The sequence below is a fragment of the Acartia tonsa genome, chromosome 2 (assembly GCF_053477335.1).
Source record: "Acartia tonsa isolate MP-2025a chromosome 2, ASM5347733v1, whole genome shotgun sequence".
Lineage (NCBI taxonomy): Eukaryota > Metazoa > Arthropoda > Copepoda > Calanoida > Acartiidae > Acartia > Acartia tonsa.
Genome location: NC_137261.1, coordinates 50,925,983 through 50,944,029, shown reverse-complemented (window position 1 = coordinate 50,944,029; position 18,047 = coordinate 50,925,983). Strand labels below are relative to the sequence as shown.

At 31.8% G+C, this 18,047-nt stretch overlaps 3 protein-coding genes and 1 long non-coding RNA gene across 9 annotated transcripts in view; 2 read left to right on the top strand and 2 right to left on the bottom strand.

Annotated features, from left to right (window-relative positions):
* LOC145312094 (sodium/potassium-transporting ATPase subunit beta-like) overlaps positions 1 to 2,808 on the top strand; it is a 42,662-nt gene extending 39,854 nt beyond the window's left edge. For both annotated transcript variants that reach the window (XM_080151229.1, XM_080151230.1), the window contains one exon: positions 112 to 2,808. In XM_080151229.1, the coding sequence (XP_080007355.1) occupies positions 112 to 126 (15 nt within the window). In that variant the 3' untranslated portion in view covers positions 127 to 2,808. The remainder of the gene's footprint in view (positions 1 to 111) is intronic.
* LOC145312096 (uncharacterized) overlaps positions 2,804 to 18,047 on the bottom strand; it is a 43,110-nt gene continuing 27,866 nt past the window's right edge. For both annotated transcript variants that reach the window (XM_080151231.1, XM_080151232.1), the window contains 2 exons: positions 4,779 to 4,888; positions 2,804 to 3,266 (listed from right to left, as the gene is read on the bottom strand). In XM_080151231.1, coding sequence (XP_080007357.1) covers positions 3,246 to 3,266; positions 4,779 to 4,888 — 131 coding nt within the window. In that variant the 3' untranslated portion in view covers positions 2,804 to 3,245. The remainder of the gene's footprint in view (positions 3,267 to 4,778; positions 4,889 to 18,047) is intronic.
* Positions 8,106 to 11,135, bottom strand: LOC145312093 (uncharacterized). Of its 3 annotated transcripts, none has more exons than XR_013876899.1 (4): positions 10,424 to 11,135; positions 10,127 to 10,194; positions 9,582 to 9,698; positions 8,106 to 8,796 (listed from the first exon to the last, which is right to left on the bottom strand). It is a non-coding gene; the product is annotated as an uncharacterized LOC145312093 (long non-coding RNA). The 3 variants fall into 3 exon arrangements; XR_013876898.1 differs by having other exon boundaries at positions 8,106 to 9,698; positions 10,424 to 10,490; positions 10,895 to 11,135; XR_013876897.1 differs by having other exon boundaries at positions 8,106 to 9,698.
* LOC145312092 (uncharacterized) lies at positions 12,043 to 14,955 on the top strand. 2 transcript variants are annotated; one of them, XM_080151228.1, is made up of 3 exons: positions 12,043 to 12,222; positions 12,574 to 12,900; positions 13,153 to 14,955. In XM_080151228.1, the coding sequence occupies exons 1-2, from the start codon at positions 12,068 to 12,070 to the stop codon at positions 12,878 to 12,880; spliced, it is 462 nt and encodes a 153-aa protein (XP_080007354.1). In that variant the 5' UTR covers positions 12,043 to 12,067; the 3' UTR covers positions 12,881 to 12,900; positions 13,153 to 14,955. The 2 variants fall into 2 exon arrangements, with proteins under 2 accessions (XP_080007354.1, XP_080007353.1); XM_080151227.1 differs by having other exon boundaries at positions 12,044 to 12,222; positions 12,574 to 14,951.

Sequence of the window (18,047 nt, the reverse complement as noted above, 5' to 3'; positions counted from 1 at the left end):
AATCGACACTAAAAAAAATACCATTAAACTTGAGGGGTCAACTTATTTTTTCACTTATTATGATTAATCACATTTAAAACTAATGTATTAAACAATTCATTTTATTTTCAGCTTATGATTGATTAAATACTTGAAACTGTGCATATTAAGAACATTGGTAGTCAATAGTTAGTTATGCTGGCGGTGCGATATAAATATATGAAAAAAAAACATTGTTAAATATTTGAAGCTACCCAAAGTGATTGCTGAAAATATCTACAGCTGTACAAATACCTTCATGTTAAAGATACTTGGAAGAAACCAAACAAAAAAATTGTCACCATATTATTGATATTGATTGATTGAAACCTAAAATGGCGCGAAAATATCAACAACAACAACAAAAACCGCGCGCTTTTTGGCCCAGTTGACCAATCACAGTCTAGAGAATTATTCAGTGCAGCTGAAGGTTGTTTCAAATAATGACGCTAGAGGGTGCTAGTGCTGCTAGTGGAAATGTGAAAATACAAAGACAATTTGTATGTAATAATAGCCACACTTGGTGTCCTATATGAGCAACTTATGTATTATGATGATGGTTTATAACATAATTTATTTTAAATTAAATCATTAAAATCAATTTAACAATAACTGACATCTGCAAGCTCAAGTCACCTTAAAACCACACATAAAAATTGAGATCAAATAAAATTAGTATTCATTTTTTTGTGGATAAGCATTCATTAAAAAGAAAAGCAGAACATATTTTAAGACATGATTTGGTGTAAATGAGATATCAGCTTTTATGCCTTGTAGTAGATAAACCATATATTATATGTACACTTATCTTTAATGTATTGACATGAGTGGGTAATATAGTTTGCATGGATGTGTGAATTTGTGGGTATATGTGTTTGTGTATGGGCACTTCATCTAAATGTGGGTGAATATGAGAAATATATTATTGTGTAATCATGAATGCTTGTTATCCTTAATTAAATTGTTTGTTGTGTGTGTGTGTGTGTGTGTGTGTGTGTGTGTGTGTGTGTGTGTGTGTCTATGTATGTGTGTGTGTGTTTCAGATTGAAAGAAATGTGTGTTTGGGTAGAAATTTAGATTTGCAATTTTAGCTTTATATACACAGACATATTTTTCAAGTATAAATTAATTTATAAAAAGTATTTGGTGTGGTGAATTTTAAAATAGTACAGTCTAATATATAGTAGCAGCAAGTATATATTGTAGTAAAGAAAAGTCATGTCTTAACTATTAAAAATGGAATGCTTAAAAAATGTAGTCTATAATGAAATATGTATGTATAAAATATATTGTAAATTATGTCATAGCTAAATTTGTTGTATTTTAGTTGCATCCTTGTTGGGTTATAAGCAATCAGGTTGCAATTAAAAGCTGTATTTTTTGTCAACATTAGAATTTATTTTCACAATATTGTTGAGTGTTAATTCCCCAGCTTTATATTAATAATGAATAAGCTGCTTTATATTGTCAACTATTATAGTTTATTGTTGATTGGGGTCCTGTCTAGAAAAAGCTTTGCTGATATTTTTTGGTCATGTTATTTTCTAACAATTAGAAAATTTGAAGAAAAAAAAAACACCAAATACAAATAGAGATGTATTTTTATCAATTCAATTTCATATTTTTGCGCCCAAAGATATTTTTAAGAAGAAAATAAAAAACAACCACAAAGTACAGAAAAAATGTAAACTAACTGATGAATGGTGTAATAATAATATCTTTTTAAATGGTTTGTTAGGCACAAATGTACTAGAACACACTGTTGTTGTTATATAGTAGTTTTAATTCACTCATTTTCAAAGAGCAAAGTATCTTTAATCCATTCAATTGTGAGAAGCCCCTACTTATGTATTGTAAACATTACATCAACTTCATTTAATATCATGATAAAAACTGCAAATATTAATTTAAAAAAATAACACATAAAAAAAACTTGTCAACTTACTGTGAAAATTTAAGAGCAGAAATATTTTAAAAAATGAAATGGTATAAAATATAAAGCACAGCAAACTTTGGCCTCTCTGTTATATTCACAATAGAGAAGTATCCCTCCCCCTTTCCTTATCTACATTCTACAGCACCAAGCAACCACACTTGTATGGCTTTGGTCAATAATATCTTTATGTTATGCAATAAAATTATGCTTTAGCTGCTGAAACAAATTATAACATGAAAGTTATTATTATCATTTATGCTCTTGAGAATAGAGAAAGAATACCAAGCATAAAAAAATGGCAAAATAATGTGTTTTGTTTTTAAAGAAGCTGCCTAATTATTATAATTATTGTTAATGTAAAGTGAGTGTGATAGAAAATTTTACAATAATTGATTAGATATAATTAATGATTAATTAAACAATATGTTATATTTGTAATATTGACATAATGTTCATAATATAATAATAGCTAAAGGATTTAGAGAATAATAGTAAATGTACAAATTTTTCGGTGTTTGTTAAACCTTCAAAATTTTGAATAATATTATCTTCTCACTCACTTTAAAATTTGTTAAATATATACCGAGTGTTAACATACCAACCATGATTACCCCATATTGGCCACTAAATATCCCTAATGTAGGTTTAATCGGTCAGACAAGGATAATTCGATTCTATTTACAATGTTTTTTTTTAAAATAAAAATACACAAAACATTTAACTTTTAAAATTATAAAAGAAAAATAATTGGAGAAAAAGTAATTATTAATAGTTTTTGTAAAAACTAAATTGTACATTGTAAATGGAAGACTTTGTTTGGCTTGCAAATTATCAATAAACAAAAGATTATTAGACTACTGCATTTTTTTATTTCAGTATTATAATATATAATAAATAAATAGATAGATAGGTACAATGGTGTAAAATAAATAATATTGGTTAAAATAATAGTATACTCCCAAAGTTACAGGAGATACTTGCTTAGAATGACTTCATTTAAGACTAGATTCTAAATTAAATAGGTAACAAATATTTAACTATTAGATGGCAAAAACCGACTCTCCTTGGTTATATTTAGATAAATTTAATGCAAAAGGTAGCTATTTGAAAGTAATAGGTAGATTTAAATTTTGTAAATTAAGTAAATAGTTAAATTTAAGGCTTTTTTGCTTAAAGATAATGAGGAAATTAATTTAATAATCTTGAATATTTTAGAAGAGCCATAAAAGTTTTTCTACCATGAGATGAAAACAAACAGGAAACTAGAATACTAAAAAGGTGGCAACATCATCTATTTTCCATTTTGCTGGGCCTAAAATTAGAATAAATCATAGCTTTCATTTAGATTTGTATACAGATAGTTTGTTGGTTTTTTTCTGTGAAAATGGAATTGAAGAACTGGTTTTGATTCAGCGGAAATTAATCGATTTCATATTCAAACGGAAAAAGTTTTGAAAATAATTGCATAATATCCATTCAGTTTAGAAACATAGATTTATACTTTCAGAATACATACATAACAGTCAGACAAATAAATATAATAAAGAAAAAAAAGTTGTAAAAATATGGCTTCCTAACTAACAAATCCTACCCCATGCCATTCTCTCTACCCTCCTTCCTTTCCAATTTTCCCTTCATTTTGATATTTAATTATATAAACCTAGATATGCTAATTTTTAAGGTACAGAATTACACTTCTGTAATCAGTTGCGAAATTTTATTATCCTATTACAAAAAAGCAAGGATAATCATAACCATAAAAAGTACAGTTATTTTAAATTTATAAGGATGACAATATTCATAAGCAACAAAGCTCAATAAATGATGGATGGATAAATGAATAAACTGACAGAACCTTGTCAACACCTAGTTTTAGGGTGCTCTGTATAACTATACCTGGTTAATCAAGGTTGTAATGACAGCACCCATGACAACACCTAGCATTTGGGTGCTCTGTATATCTATACCTGGTTAATCAAGGTTGTAATGACAGCACCCATGACAACACCTAGTATTAGGGTGCTCTGTATATCTATACCTGGCTAATCAAGGTTGTAATGACAGCACTTATGACAACACCTAGCATTAGGGTGCTCTGTATATCTATACTTGGTTAATCAAGGTTGTGATGACAGCACCCATGACAACACCTAGTATAAGGGGGCTTTGTATATTTATAACTGGTTAATCAAGGTTGTTATGTCAGCAACCATGACAACACCTAGTACTAGGGTGCTCTGTATATCTATACCTGGTTAATCAAGGTTGTAATGACAGCACCCATGACAACACTTAGTATTAGGGTGCTCTGTATATCTTTACCTGGTTAATCAAGGTTGTAATGACAGCATCCATGACAACACCTAGTATTAGGGTGCTCTGTATATCTATACCTGCTTAATCAATTTTGTAATGAAAGCACCCATGACAACACCTAGTATTAGTGTGCTCTGTATATCTATACCTGGTTAATCAATTTTGTAATGAAAGCACCCATGACAACACCTAGTATTAGGGTGCTCTGTATATCTAATCTATACCTGGTTAATCAACTTTGTAATGACAGCACCCATGACAACACCTAGTATTAGGGTGCTCTGTATATCTATACCTGGTTAATCAAGGTTGTAATGACAGCACCCATGACAACACCTAGTATTGGGGTGCTCTTTTTATCTATACCTGGTTAATCAAGGTTGTAATGACAGCACCCATGACAACATTTAGTATTAGGGTGCTCTGTATATCTATACCTGGTTAATCAAGGTTGTAATGACAGCACCCATGACAACATTTAGTATTAGGATGCTCTGTATATCTATACCTGGTTAATCAAGGTTGTAATGACAGCACCCTTGACAACACCAGCACCCAGAAGAAGTGCACTCTTGATCAACTCTTTCCTCTTTACAAATCCATCATCGGGAGCTTGGCCTATAATTTATAAGTTGCTATTATCTGAAGTAAAGCTACTCAACAGTTTATTACTTGGTTGTACAGGAGTTTCTAAAGAATAATAAAGTAAATATTTTGGTTAGTCTGTCCTTGAAAAAAGACTTCTTTAAAAAATTAAATGTTACATACAATTATAAGAACTTCAATATTAGAGGAGTCTAACATATTTCTGTAAGGATTTTATAAAACATCAAATTATTAAATCTTTCTTTTTATTTAGCTTATTTAGCATAAGGTTAAATTTATATCTTCAAAACCACATTTAGTCTAAAGATTTTGTAATATATGAAGTAAAGTTTAATAAGATTAGGCTTAAATATTTGTTTTATAATCTTGCAATAAAAAATTTAATGTTTTTTACTTAAGAATGCCATGTCTTTTTTCCTAACATTTGAAAGTACAGCATAGATCTACTTATTGCATAGATGAGGGTCTACTTAGGGTTTAACTCAAATTTAGCTCCTTTATTCTTTGCATAACATATAAAAGCATTATGTTTTATAATTTCTTGCAAATTAAAGGTATCGTTTCTGCTAAAATCATCCGCTTTAAAACTGACAATAAATATAGTAAGTCCAGATGATTGATTACCCAGTGGAATTATAATGTACAAATCAGAGGCGTGCAGAAGGGTGTGTGTCCCCCTATCAAAATTAAGGAGGTTGATACACCCCACTAGATGTCCTGCCCCCTAATATTGTTCTTACACTAGGATTGAATCTCGGCTAAATGAATATAAGCAAATTTCCTTGTAAATTATTGTGTCTGATTAGCTATCTAGGGTAATAAAACAATTCAAATGATCATAAATGTGCCACATTAAGCTGTGACAAAAACTGAGTTAGTCCTTACTTTTAGAGTATGTAGCATATTTGAACAAGGAATTTAGTAGAAAACTTTACACACAAAGTTCCAAGCATTTACATCAGGAATAAGGGGGGAAATTTAAAAAAAGATAAATCAGTACAAATAAATATTAATAGAATTTTCATCGGACAAACTCTTTGTCTAACAATTATTCGCAAAATTTTACGGCTCCCGAGACATCTTTAATTCAAAGAAGAACAATGTTTGTCTTTCCGACCGTTCTGATAAAGCTTTGGATCTTGCAAACTTCTGGAGATCAAGCCCTACTTTTAACGAAATACACCTACTTGTCATACAGAGTTTGTTAGCCATTTTATTAATAAAAAAATAAGATTCCTAAAAGGCTTTTTCCAGCTGTGGACTTTTATAGTACTTTTTTGTTCCAAAGTGTTGTTGTCTACACCACACCTTTTTTTGAGACTATGAACGAAGCCACTAAAATTGTAATGAATAGTTAAATGAACAAAGCTTATACCAACAAAGAAATTAATTCGGAAAAAAGTCACGAAACCTATACGTGTTTTTCAGCTGTCGTTTGGGGGGCAACACATCGTAAAATTGACAACCTCTCCATTTGCCCCCAAATAATATTATAGATTTATTTCGCTTGTTGGTTATACCTTATACCTGAAATGAACATTTTATAGTGGAAAATCTTATTCTTTTTGTTTTCACGTATGCTCTAATCCCTGATAACCACTCTACTATGTTCTACATAAAACTTTATGTATAAAGATTTAGGATTACATTAGCTGTACATACTGGTGCTTTCCCTCAAAGATCCTAGCAAGCACTTAAACCCCCCTTTTATTTTAAAACATGGAAAAAGAAAGAAGAGAAATTTTTTCAATATTCCCCAGGTTCTACGAAATACCAGAAAAAAAAATCGTTTTACCAGAAAAGTGGTAAAGCTGGTCAACCTGGTATAATATACCAGTTTCGTGGTAAATTTTACCAGCAAAAATTTTAGCAAAAAAATTAGTCAAATTTTACCATTTTTTTTGTAAAATTTGACGAAACAAAAAAACCCGTTTTTTGTGTTTTAAATAAAAAACAGCTCTTCATAATCAGTTGTAGTACTTTAAAATAATGACTTTTATACAATGAAGCCTAAATTTAAATTTTTTTTTTTTTTTTCAATTTTACCACTTTTGGAAGTTTTACCAAAAATGTGGTCAATTTTACAACTCTATTTTTCAGGTTAAGTCCGAATTTTCGGACTTAGACAAAAAAACACAATTTGGTCAATTTTTACCAAAAAGTTGGTAAAATTTGACAAGGTATTTTTTTAGGCTAAGTCCAGATTTTTGGACTTTGCCAAAAAAAATGAACTTGGTAAAATTTGACCAACTTTTTGGTAAAAATTGACAAGGTAAATTTTTAGGCTAAGTCCAAATTTTTGGACTTTGCCAAAAAAAAAAACTTTGTAAAATTTGACCAACTTTTTGGTAAAAATTGACAAGGTAAATTTTTAGGCTAAGTCCAAATTTTTGGACTTTGCCAAAAAAAAAAACTTGGTAAAATTTGACCAACTTTTTGGTAAAAATTGACAAGGTAAATTTTTAGGCTAAGTCCAAATTTTTGGACTTTGCCAAAAAAAAAAACTTGGTAAAATTTGACCAACTTTTTGGTAAAAATTGACAAGGTAAATTTTTAGGCTAAGTCCAAATTTTTGGACTTTGCCAAAAAAAAAAACTTGGTAAAATTTGACCAACTTTTTGGTAAAAATTGACAAGGTAAATTTTTAGGCTAAGTCCAGATTTTTCCAAACAAACATCCTTCTACTTAATGATAAAAATCGCAAATAAAATATAATGAGGAAATATTCAGACCTAATACTTTCCAAACAAACATCCTTTTACTCAGCACTATTTGCTTTCGTTATATGGAATATGAAATTAATAAAATATGATGATAATGATTTTATTTAGAATTTATTTCATATTATAACATAACAGGTCATATAGATATTATCCAGGTCAATACTGAAACTACAAAAGATTGGCATCCAAGATAACAACAGTCTAGTACTGATGCCTAAATGTCGATTGATAACAGTGCCACCTGGAGAGGGAAATTGTAATGCTGCTTTTATGGAGATTAATGTACTGAAGAACAATCAGGCAAGTCTCCTACCTGGAGGTACTCTGACTATTTGGCTGGAAGTTATAAAACCTGGACCTGAAAGTGCAGTATCCTGTCTCTCTGGTGACCTGGAGAATTGTTTTGAGGATCCAGAGTTTACTGATTGTTTGATAGAAACTAGTACCTCCAAATTAAAAGTGCACAAGTTTATACTTGCCTCAAGATCTCCAGTATTTAAGGTAGGTTTTTCCATTCTTACTTGTTAATTAAATTCTTGTCAATATTTTTAGGTAAATTTTTAGGCTAAGTCCAGATTTTTCCAAACAAACATCCTTCTACTTAATGATAAAAATCGCAAATAAAATATAATGATGATAATGATTTTATTTAGAATTTATTTCATATTATAACATAACAGGTCATATAGATATTATCCAGGTCAATACTGAAACTACAAAACTTACTAGTATCGTTTCTGTAAATAACATTTTTTAGAATTTTAGCTTGTGGAATGTTTGGAGCTCTCGAGTAGAACTTAATTAATAAACACCGATTGGGCGGATTGTAATCAATACGCTTTATATGTTAAAGTCAATATTTTTTAGAATTTTAGCTTGTGGAATGTTAGGTGTCAACATTGTCGTCATAATAAACACTGATTGTAATCAATACGCTTTATTTAAGTTAATTTTAACTGACTAACAGAATATTCTCTGTTCAACATTGATCGTCATAATAAAACTTATTAGTATCGTTCTGTAAATTATTTGTTAATTTTAACTGACTAACATATTTTCTCGGTTCAACATTGTCGTCATAATAAATAATGAAATTTTTTGTATAATCTGTGACTGTTACATCTTGAGATGGAACTCTAGTTGTTCTCCATGGAACTGCAAAGCTCCACACTTCAAAACTGGTTCAACTCCAAAATCCTGAAAAAGAATATTCATTTTTAAATTAAGCAATTAAAGGATTAACAAATCAAAAAGGCCTTACAAAAAGGAAAGTTAACGGTTTTGGGAAAATTTCATGGAGAAAGTAGATACAGCTTGTGTACGTGCCTGCTTATTAGAGAAAGTTTAATTCAGTTATCAATACATAACCAGACTGAGAGAAACTAAGAATGTCTTATAACGGGAATTTGGAGTTATGGTATGAATTAAATAGTCGTATGTTAGTTTTAAGAGAGAGTCTAGAGATTAGAGCCAGAACTGACAATGTCGAGATCCAGAGGGAGGTTTGTAAGAGGTTATATCAACATGGATGGATTACTACACATCTTAATCGCTGCCGTCCTTCCCCTCTGCTGCCCGCCGCTGCCCAGGCTGCCGAACTGGCAGCTGTTCTTCACGAAGTAAACATGCACGAGGATGAATGTAATGCTGTTTAGATTTTAATAATATCCTGAATGTACTGTTTCAATAATATAAAGTAGTAAAATCTAATTTTAAATAGCTACCTATCTAGTACATTATTTTTATGTATTAACTTTTGTCTAACCAGTTTAATATCTATCTAATAAATTTAATAATAGCTTAATTGTTAATATAATTTAGTATACAGTTTCATAAAGGTAGTTCGATGTGTGTCTGTGTATATTAACTTCATATTTGTTATGCTTGTATACATGGAAACTACCTTTTGGGGCCGAGGTGTTGCCGTAGTTGCGTGTAGGATTATTCCAACTATCTTTTATTACAAATAATTAAACACTTACTTTTAACGGATGAATTTCTGACGGCAACAGCTTCATGTTGGTGCAAGAAATGTTCCACGGTCGAATTGCGGTCAGCTTATAATCGGAGAATAAACCCAGCTGTGTGCGAAGCTAAACCTGAAAAAGAATATTAATTGAAATATAATTTATATATATTTTTAATATTATTTTACATAAAACACATCTTATAATATCTTTCTATTAAGGGTATAAAAATTCGTTACGCTTAAAACAATCATAAACCTTAAAGGGCGAATATAGGTTGGATATAATATGAGCTTATTTCAAAGGTGCTATTATATAGATTATAATAAATAATTTAAAGATAATGACATATCTAATTGTATTAGTCTGTTTACAGCTTATAAAACCTGTCTAACTCAAGATAATATTATGTAATTAGTGTGGTTCCCTAAGAACTCAAACACTCTACCATCACACAAGGCTTCGTAGCAAGGTTGAATTAAAAAGGCTTCGGTAAAGGATAGTCTTAATAACATGGCCTAAAATATCCATGTTCTTATTAAAATTATTTTAACACTTACTTCTATGTAAACCATTCACTAATTGCAGCGCCCATATATTTTCTCACGAATCTGATTCCTGGTTAAGTCTGAAAAACAATATTAATTGAAATATAATTTGTTAATATTTCTATTATTATTTATATATATTAATAGTAGAATACTTTAAATATTAAGAATAGGATAAAAAGTCGTTCTTATATCATATATCAAAAAGGTTTAAAAAATTATAAAACAAACAGTTTATCGAAGCAGCTTAAAACCATGCGTAAGGTCCTAAATTATATTGATTTTTTATTACATTATTTAAACACTTACTTCTATCTCGCCAATCTTTAATTGCAGCGCCCAAATAGTTATTTCTGATGAATCAGTGTTGCTGAACCTGAAAAACAATATTCAATTTAAATATAATTTATTAATATTTCTTTTACATTCATATATATTAAACCCGGATTATTTAATATTAAGAATAGGATAAAAAGTGTTTCTTAGATCAAATCAAAAAGGCTTAAAAAAGGCTTAAAACAATTATCCTATTATATAAATATATTAATATTGTTCTCTTTTACAACGAAGCTTTTTATTTATTTTAATCTATAGCTGAAACTCAAATTAAAAATAGGATGAGGCCTCGACTTTTCTCTTCCTACTTTAAGTGCCCCTAGAGGCTTCTAAGGGGCATAGCCGCTAGTAAAACTTAAACCGTTAATCGAAGGCAGCCTAAAACCGTACGCTCAAGGTCCTATATTATTAATGTTTTTATATTAAAATTATTTAAACACTTACTTTTACGCAAACCACTCTTTGATTGCAGGGTCCATATACTAACAGCCAAGACTGAAGGTGGACACGTACTTTTTTAAACTTCTGACTATCATCTCTTTGATTGCAGGGTCCATATATCAACACTAACAGCCAAGACTGGTAGACAAGTACTTTTTTAAACTTCTGAATATATAGCTCTCTAGGAGTTCTTAACTGACATTCATATAAATCTTGTGACATGGACCATCTCCTGTCAATCATACTTGGATATAACACGTATTTTCTCTAAGAGACTTGAACTATAACACTCATTGTTTACAATAGTTTTCAATCGGTATAGCGGCATTCATGCACATGCTCTGTACAGGTATACAACTTTATATTGAAAAATATTTCTTTTATATCCATTGCAATATATTTTTTTATATTTTATCGATGATATTTCATTTAAGTCATTGCAAAAATATATTACATTCACATTAAAAAAAATTTACATTTATTTAACTTTCGTAACCCTGTTTTCAGATGATAAAATCAACGTGCTGGACAAAGTTGCCAAACTTTAAAAAACACCTTATGTATATAATATCATTTTAATATTTTACCGGTTAATTAATTAAAACTGCATAACTTATATAATTCATGAAATGTTATTATTCGTTGCAATTTTACGATTAAAAATATAACTGTCTTGCAAAGTGTTTTGCCACCTATTCAATCTGTATGTTGGCAACCGTAACTTTCCATCGGCGCAATAATTCAACTGGACTATATGACTACGGTGCATTTTTGTATTTTAGTAATCATTTTTAGTGAAATTACAGTGAATTTTGAAGTTAATATGTATCATTCTGTTTTATAATTCAAATTTTATCATTAATTATTGAAAATTCTTTCTAAAATATTCTTCGTATTCGTTTTTTCTCCCATTTTTGGGACTCTTTTTAGCTTACGTAATATACAGGACTTTTTTAAATGTAAAATTAATAAATATATGTCTTGCACCGTAGTATAAACGGATTGTCGCAAATATAGGAGTACAATTATAAGAATGAAACTACTTTTTTGGCCCAGAGGTGCCGGAGGCACTGGCTAAAAATAACTGTTTTTAATCTTATGCTTTTAGATTTTTATATTCGTAGAAAACCATGCATATAATACGATATGCTAGTTACCTAGTCTTTTTGCGTATGAATGAGAACACCTGTTCCTATCCACCGGATTCGAATGAATACGAGCTATTTTTATTTTGTAATTTTTTATTTCTTAAATATTCTACCTTTTCAGATAGTTCTGAATAACAGGCTATTCAAGTTAATCACCTGGGTACGCGTACATCATAATAACAGGTATGGGTGTATATTAGCTGTATAAGATTTATTATTTTTCTCCTGCTACAAAATTTGTTTTAAATAAATAGGGGGGGGGGGGGGGAAGTTTTGACACATTTGCGTAAACAGGGAGTATAGGCTTTATCTTTGGACTGAGAGTATAGGTTATTAGGGATAAAATCATTCTTATATGATGAATTTTCCCAAGTTTTAATATTTTTTGGATAGGCCTCCAGGTTCCGGAGCTCCAGGCCTTCCCCCCCCCCCCCCTTGTTTAAGGACAAATAAAATACCGGAAAGTTAAAAAACATTAATCACACCCCTCCCAAAAATAAACAAGACAAACAAAATAATCATTCCTCAAATTAGGATGGATCCATACCAATACCACGAGCTGCATGACAGATGGGACGCCCTCATGGTTAGGATGTTGAGACTCTTCTCCAAGCTAAATCTTCGAGTTCAAGAAGAATCATGTGGCATTGATGACGCTGTTGAAATAGTAAAACTGTTATACCATCACGGTTGGGTAGAGACACACTTAAAGAAGAATGAACCTATGCCCGAGAATCTCTACGAGAACGAGAGACCCCGCCTGGATGATACCGAGAGATATGTCATTGACCATGAAGCCGACTGTGCACCTTTCCTCACCAACGTCAGCCCTTTTTTCTAAATAAAACCCAGAGTAACAAGGTAAAAACTACGAAATTATTGCAGGGGTGTATATTCTGCTCCGGGGGGGGGGGGAGGGGAGGGGGAAAAAAGAAATAAGTGGATCAATGATGGAAGTTGCTTCAAATCACCTGCTCTTGTTCATGGCTAGTTGTCTTTTGTAGCAGGGGAAAAAATTGTTTTTAACCAAAAAATGTTTCAGAATTCTTTGAGTTTCTTCATTAAAAAACGCTTTAGTTTTCTCATTTTTAATTCAATGTTCTTTCCTTTCAGGGAAGAGAAAGGAGAAGCTAGGAGAAGCCGAGCTCGCCGCCGGCGATTTCATCCAGCCTCCGGATATCCATGCTGAAAGCGAATTTTAATTGTAATTTGTGGCGTTATCCTCTTAGAAAATTTTGTTTGTATTATTTAACTCCCCATCCCCCCCCCCCCCAAACTAAATTGCTGGGTTAGGTTAGGCTAGGTTAAGTTATACGGCTAGGTAGAGGCCAGGCGCCATTTTTCTAGGGGGGGGGGGGGGTATTTCCTAAGAGGATAACATCAATTTGTTCTTTCAGAACATTTACGTTAACCTCTCTTTGATTGCAGCGCCCATATATTTTATAATTAAGTACCCATGGTGACAGTGATCGAGCCCCACTGGTCGTGCAGATATATAATTTCCTGCATATAAACATTAATAAACATTATTTACCCCTAAAGCCGACGATTACGTATGCACGTGTACAGTTTTTTAAGCTTCTGGCTATAGCTCTCTAGGAGATCTTAATTGATATGTTTTATTTTTTGTTTTTTTTTGTTTTTTGATATTTTTGTTATGTTGTTTTATATTATTTATTATTATTTATTTTATAGCAAATTAACAAATTTTCTGGGTTCAACATTGTTGTTATAATAAAACTCCATGCAACTGCAGAATTCTGCAAAAGTCACGACCAGTGGGGCTCGATTATATATGCGTTCGTCGGCTTTTCAGGGAAGGCAGGAAATTTATATAGGTATTATCCAGGTCAGGACTGGAACAAACAAAATTTTATGTATATATTGTATATAGTTATTTTTTTCAAAGTAAAAAAATGTCAGACCAACGCTGGATGACGTATGTATAATTGGATCACAATTTTGATAGGTAAGTTTAATTAATTTTATAGACAATCAAAGAATAAATAAGGGTATTTTCTTATGTTTGTAACTCTAACTCTTTATTTTGTGAGTTCCTTTGACATTTAATTTTGGTTTCAAAAAGTGTCACTCCCCCCCCCCCCCTTTTTTGCTTTCTCCTTCTTTCGTTATATGTAAACAAGTAATAACCTTATTATTATAACCAGGGGTGTATATTCTGCACAAGATTTATTTTTTTTCCCCTGCTACAAAATTTTTATTTTTTTTCCCCCCTAGATTTTTCTGAAAAAGTAGGGGGGGAAATAGAAAAATATTTAAAGAACTCTATATTTCATTTATTTTATCCCTCCTACCACACATTTTTTTAGTTTTTTTAACCAAGGAGGGGGGCAAAATGGAAAAAATGTTTTCAGTTTTCTTAATTTTTACATTTTTTTTTCCTCCAACCACTTATTTTTTATTCCCCCCCCCCCCCCCTGAGCAGGGGATCCCATGCAGAATATACATCCCTGATTATAACATATACTTCTTATTTCAGGAGTTACCTATACACCCCTGTTAGACGTTATTGAAATGGGAGACAATTTGATTGGTACACTCTCTAAAGCTCTACTGAAGCGTATAAGAAGTGGAGATAAGACGAAAAATGTACAGGTGACTTTTTACAACTAATTATTTCTACATATTTAAGATGAGACCTTACTTTTCATTACTGTACTTAAAGTATAATCTATGCTCGACTTTAATTTCTATTTTTCACTTGCAGTCAGCGCACTATAAACATGCTTGCTCTTACACCAGTATAGTCATATGTACTGTAATCAATTGACACGTGTAGCTTGCCCAAATAACGATCCATAACAACTCCCCTATATTATTTTAAATAAGTAATTCACTAATTATGTAATCTTTTTCCAGTTGCAGCATAAACTGAGGTCCATAAGAAAACTCTTCTGTAAGGTAACGAGAAACAGAAAATGGCGCATGCAGAAACATCAACAAAGTGAAGACAGTCAGCCATTACTAGAAGAAGAACAGCAGGAGGATTTGATGGATGTGGAATATGAGAACGAAACTGCATCGTCAAAAGGTAACCTACAATATCTGTAATATAAAGTAGAACGATGTCGGTCTGTCTGTTTGTTGTTTGTTTGTCCAAATTCCCACAAACATTGTCTCCCAATTTTTGTTTTTTATTTTCCTTTCAATCTAAATTTCAAACAATTGGTTTGATCAAACGTTAGTTAAGTTTGTCTCAAGATATCCTTGTTCCATTGGTGTATATTCTACATGGGATCCCTTAACCTAACCCACCTTCACCCACTCTCTACATTTATCTACTTTTTCTGGAATTTTTAATTTTTTAACTTTCTAATTTGACTAGTTTTTCTTTACGGCATTATCCTTATACTAAAGTAACAGGATGTCTGTGTGTCTGTTCAAAAGGATCTTGCTAACCGCTGAACCGATTGGGTTCTCCTTTACAGGGTACCTTCACATAGGTCCCGGGAAGGTTTATAACTATAAAACACCATGTTTAACATCGTATTTTTTTAGGTAAAGTTTGTACAGGCTGCAATACCAACTTCACAAAGGAAACCGAAAGTATATGTTATCAATGCTACGCAAACCAAGTTTTGGAGCGATTAAATAACAATCCTGAAGAAACAAACTACATTAATATTGTTGTAGACAATATTAACAACAATAATACCAATGATAATAATGATGCAGACAATGACAGCATTCAAGATGCCGAGGACTGGGACCACGTCGAATTGTTTGATATACCTGAAGATTATTTTGACCCAGATGATGACGATGACCCTGATGACGAACCTGATGGCGAACCTGATGGCGATCATGACGGGGATCAATTCAAACATCTTACAGAACTTGAGAAAGAAATTGTTAATGATTTCAGAAGCGTTTGTGTTCTAGACAACCCCATCTCTCACAACAAAGTTAGAATCATCCTGGCGATTATGAAACGCTCGTGTATTTTCAAATTTCCGTCATATAATACATTATTCAAACCCAAATACAAAGTTGAAATCAAAGAAAACAAATATAATCCTACAAATGCTCCTGGTTCACTGATTGAGTGCAGGTATGTTTATATACGATTTAGAAAGCGTAGCATTTCTATAATCATTACCAGAATTTCCGTACGTCCATTCTAAACATGTCGATTTTTCTCCTTTTTTAACAACAAACTTTCAAGTGTTCTAATTATCAGTTTGATCATTCTTTGGTATATTGCTTCCTGCGACAACTTGAGAACAATATTATAAGCGAAGCCACTCTATAATTAATTCCTTAAAATTTAAGTATGTGCATAAACCTTATCCTTCTTGAAGTATTTTTTTTTAACAAATTTACTTACATTCAATTTTGGTTCGACTTTAATATTTTTAAATTCAGTTCAGATACTTCACAATTGTTAATGTCCGTTTGTCGTACCGTTACAGTGCTTTGGTTTTTATGGATGTTGTCATCCTTGTTCCATTACTTTTCATCGTAATATTATTTGGAGCCCGATGGTGCAAAATTTCTTTGAATTGTGCAAGTTTTAGTTAAAAATATATTTCTTTTTCCAGATTCCCTACCTATGAGATCCTCCAAGACGCCATCACAGACTTTAAACGGTTGAATGGACAACAGGCCGTTGATGATCATATAACTTTTGACATCTCGGGCGACGGAGTGAAAGCAGCTCAGGGATCTCATATCTCCTATTATACTGTCTGGATTAGGTAAGTAATTAATATATTGTGGATTTGAAAGGGTTGGGTTGGGATAAAGTTCTTTTCATATACAGCATGACCCTCGAAAAAATATTTTTTAGGATTGGCAGCCTATATTTCAAAGGATATCAAAATATTTGTTTTACATCAATTGACAGCCCAGATTTTTAAAGCCAAAGTTTAGGAAACCATTCAATAAACAAATAAGAAAGAAAACTAAGTTTACAATTGATACTTTTTTCTATTGCATACATTTTAAAAATCTGTCTTACTGTATACCAGGACTTAATTAATACCATAAGTAAACCTAGTTTTTACCACTTTTACGGTAAAATTTTACCAGCCTTTACGTTTTATAAATCAGTGACTACAATTTTAAGTCTAAGGTATTAAATGCTATTATTATTAATTCTTCTTTATTATTTCAGGTTATTCTTCAACAAGGATTTCAGTGTTATATTGCCAGTCAGCATATTTGAGAAGACGAGGAGGCGTCCCTACAGTTACAACTTTCTGGATAATGTTACCCGATTCATCAACAAACTAATTCAAGAAGGATTACCTGGACATACCTTTCAATGTAGAACCATCATCCACGATGCCGTTGCCAGAGCCGATGTATTCGGCATTCTTGGCCATGGATCAAAAAATGGATGCCCACACTGTGACCTTCCAGGGATGGCTTTTTCACAGACTTATCTCCGTCAAAAGAACTTGGTATTGTTCGAATCAATGAATGTATTTTACCCCAGTGACAGTCAAAATATGGGTACGCCGAGGTCTGACGAGAAATTCCGCAAGTTAGAGGAAAATAATCAGAACATGAAAACCAGTTTTTCTGAGCTTGACCCGAGCTTGGATTTAATACAAGATACCCCCAGTGATCCGATGCACGCGTTGCACCTGGGCTATGTAAAGAAAGTGATGACGTACCTGAAGAAAGGACGTAATAGTTATCCAGAATTGGAAGAAGAAGACTTAGTTCAAATGGAGAGAATTACAGGGATGTACTGCATTTGACTAAAGAAATGACGCGTAAAATAGGTGTTTTCTTCGCGCATTTCTCGGCACTGCGATAAAATTCTGCATTTTTAGATTTATGTCTATTACACATTATTTGTACGCCTTGTTATGCCGCTTAAAAGAGTGTTAGTTTGAAAAGTTTAAAGAACTTAAATTTTGAAAATTTTCTCCTTATCACCCATATTTTACCATGAACTGCAGTAACTCCAATTATAGATGAAATCAACGATCAATTGAAGCTTGTTGGCGATTTTGATCGCGTTCCCCGTACGTCCA

What these genes read in the sequence shown, in the direction of transcription:
- LOC145312092 (XM_080151228.1), top strand. Translation starts at nt 12,068, where the DNA reads ATGAGAACACCTGTTCCTATCCACCGGATTCGAATGAATACGAGCTAT. An exon ending in CGCGTACATCATAATAACAG is followed by an intron (nt 12,223 to 12,573) that starts GTATGGGTGTAT and finishes TCCTCAAATTAG; the next exon opens with GATGGATCCATACCAATACC.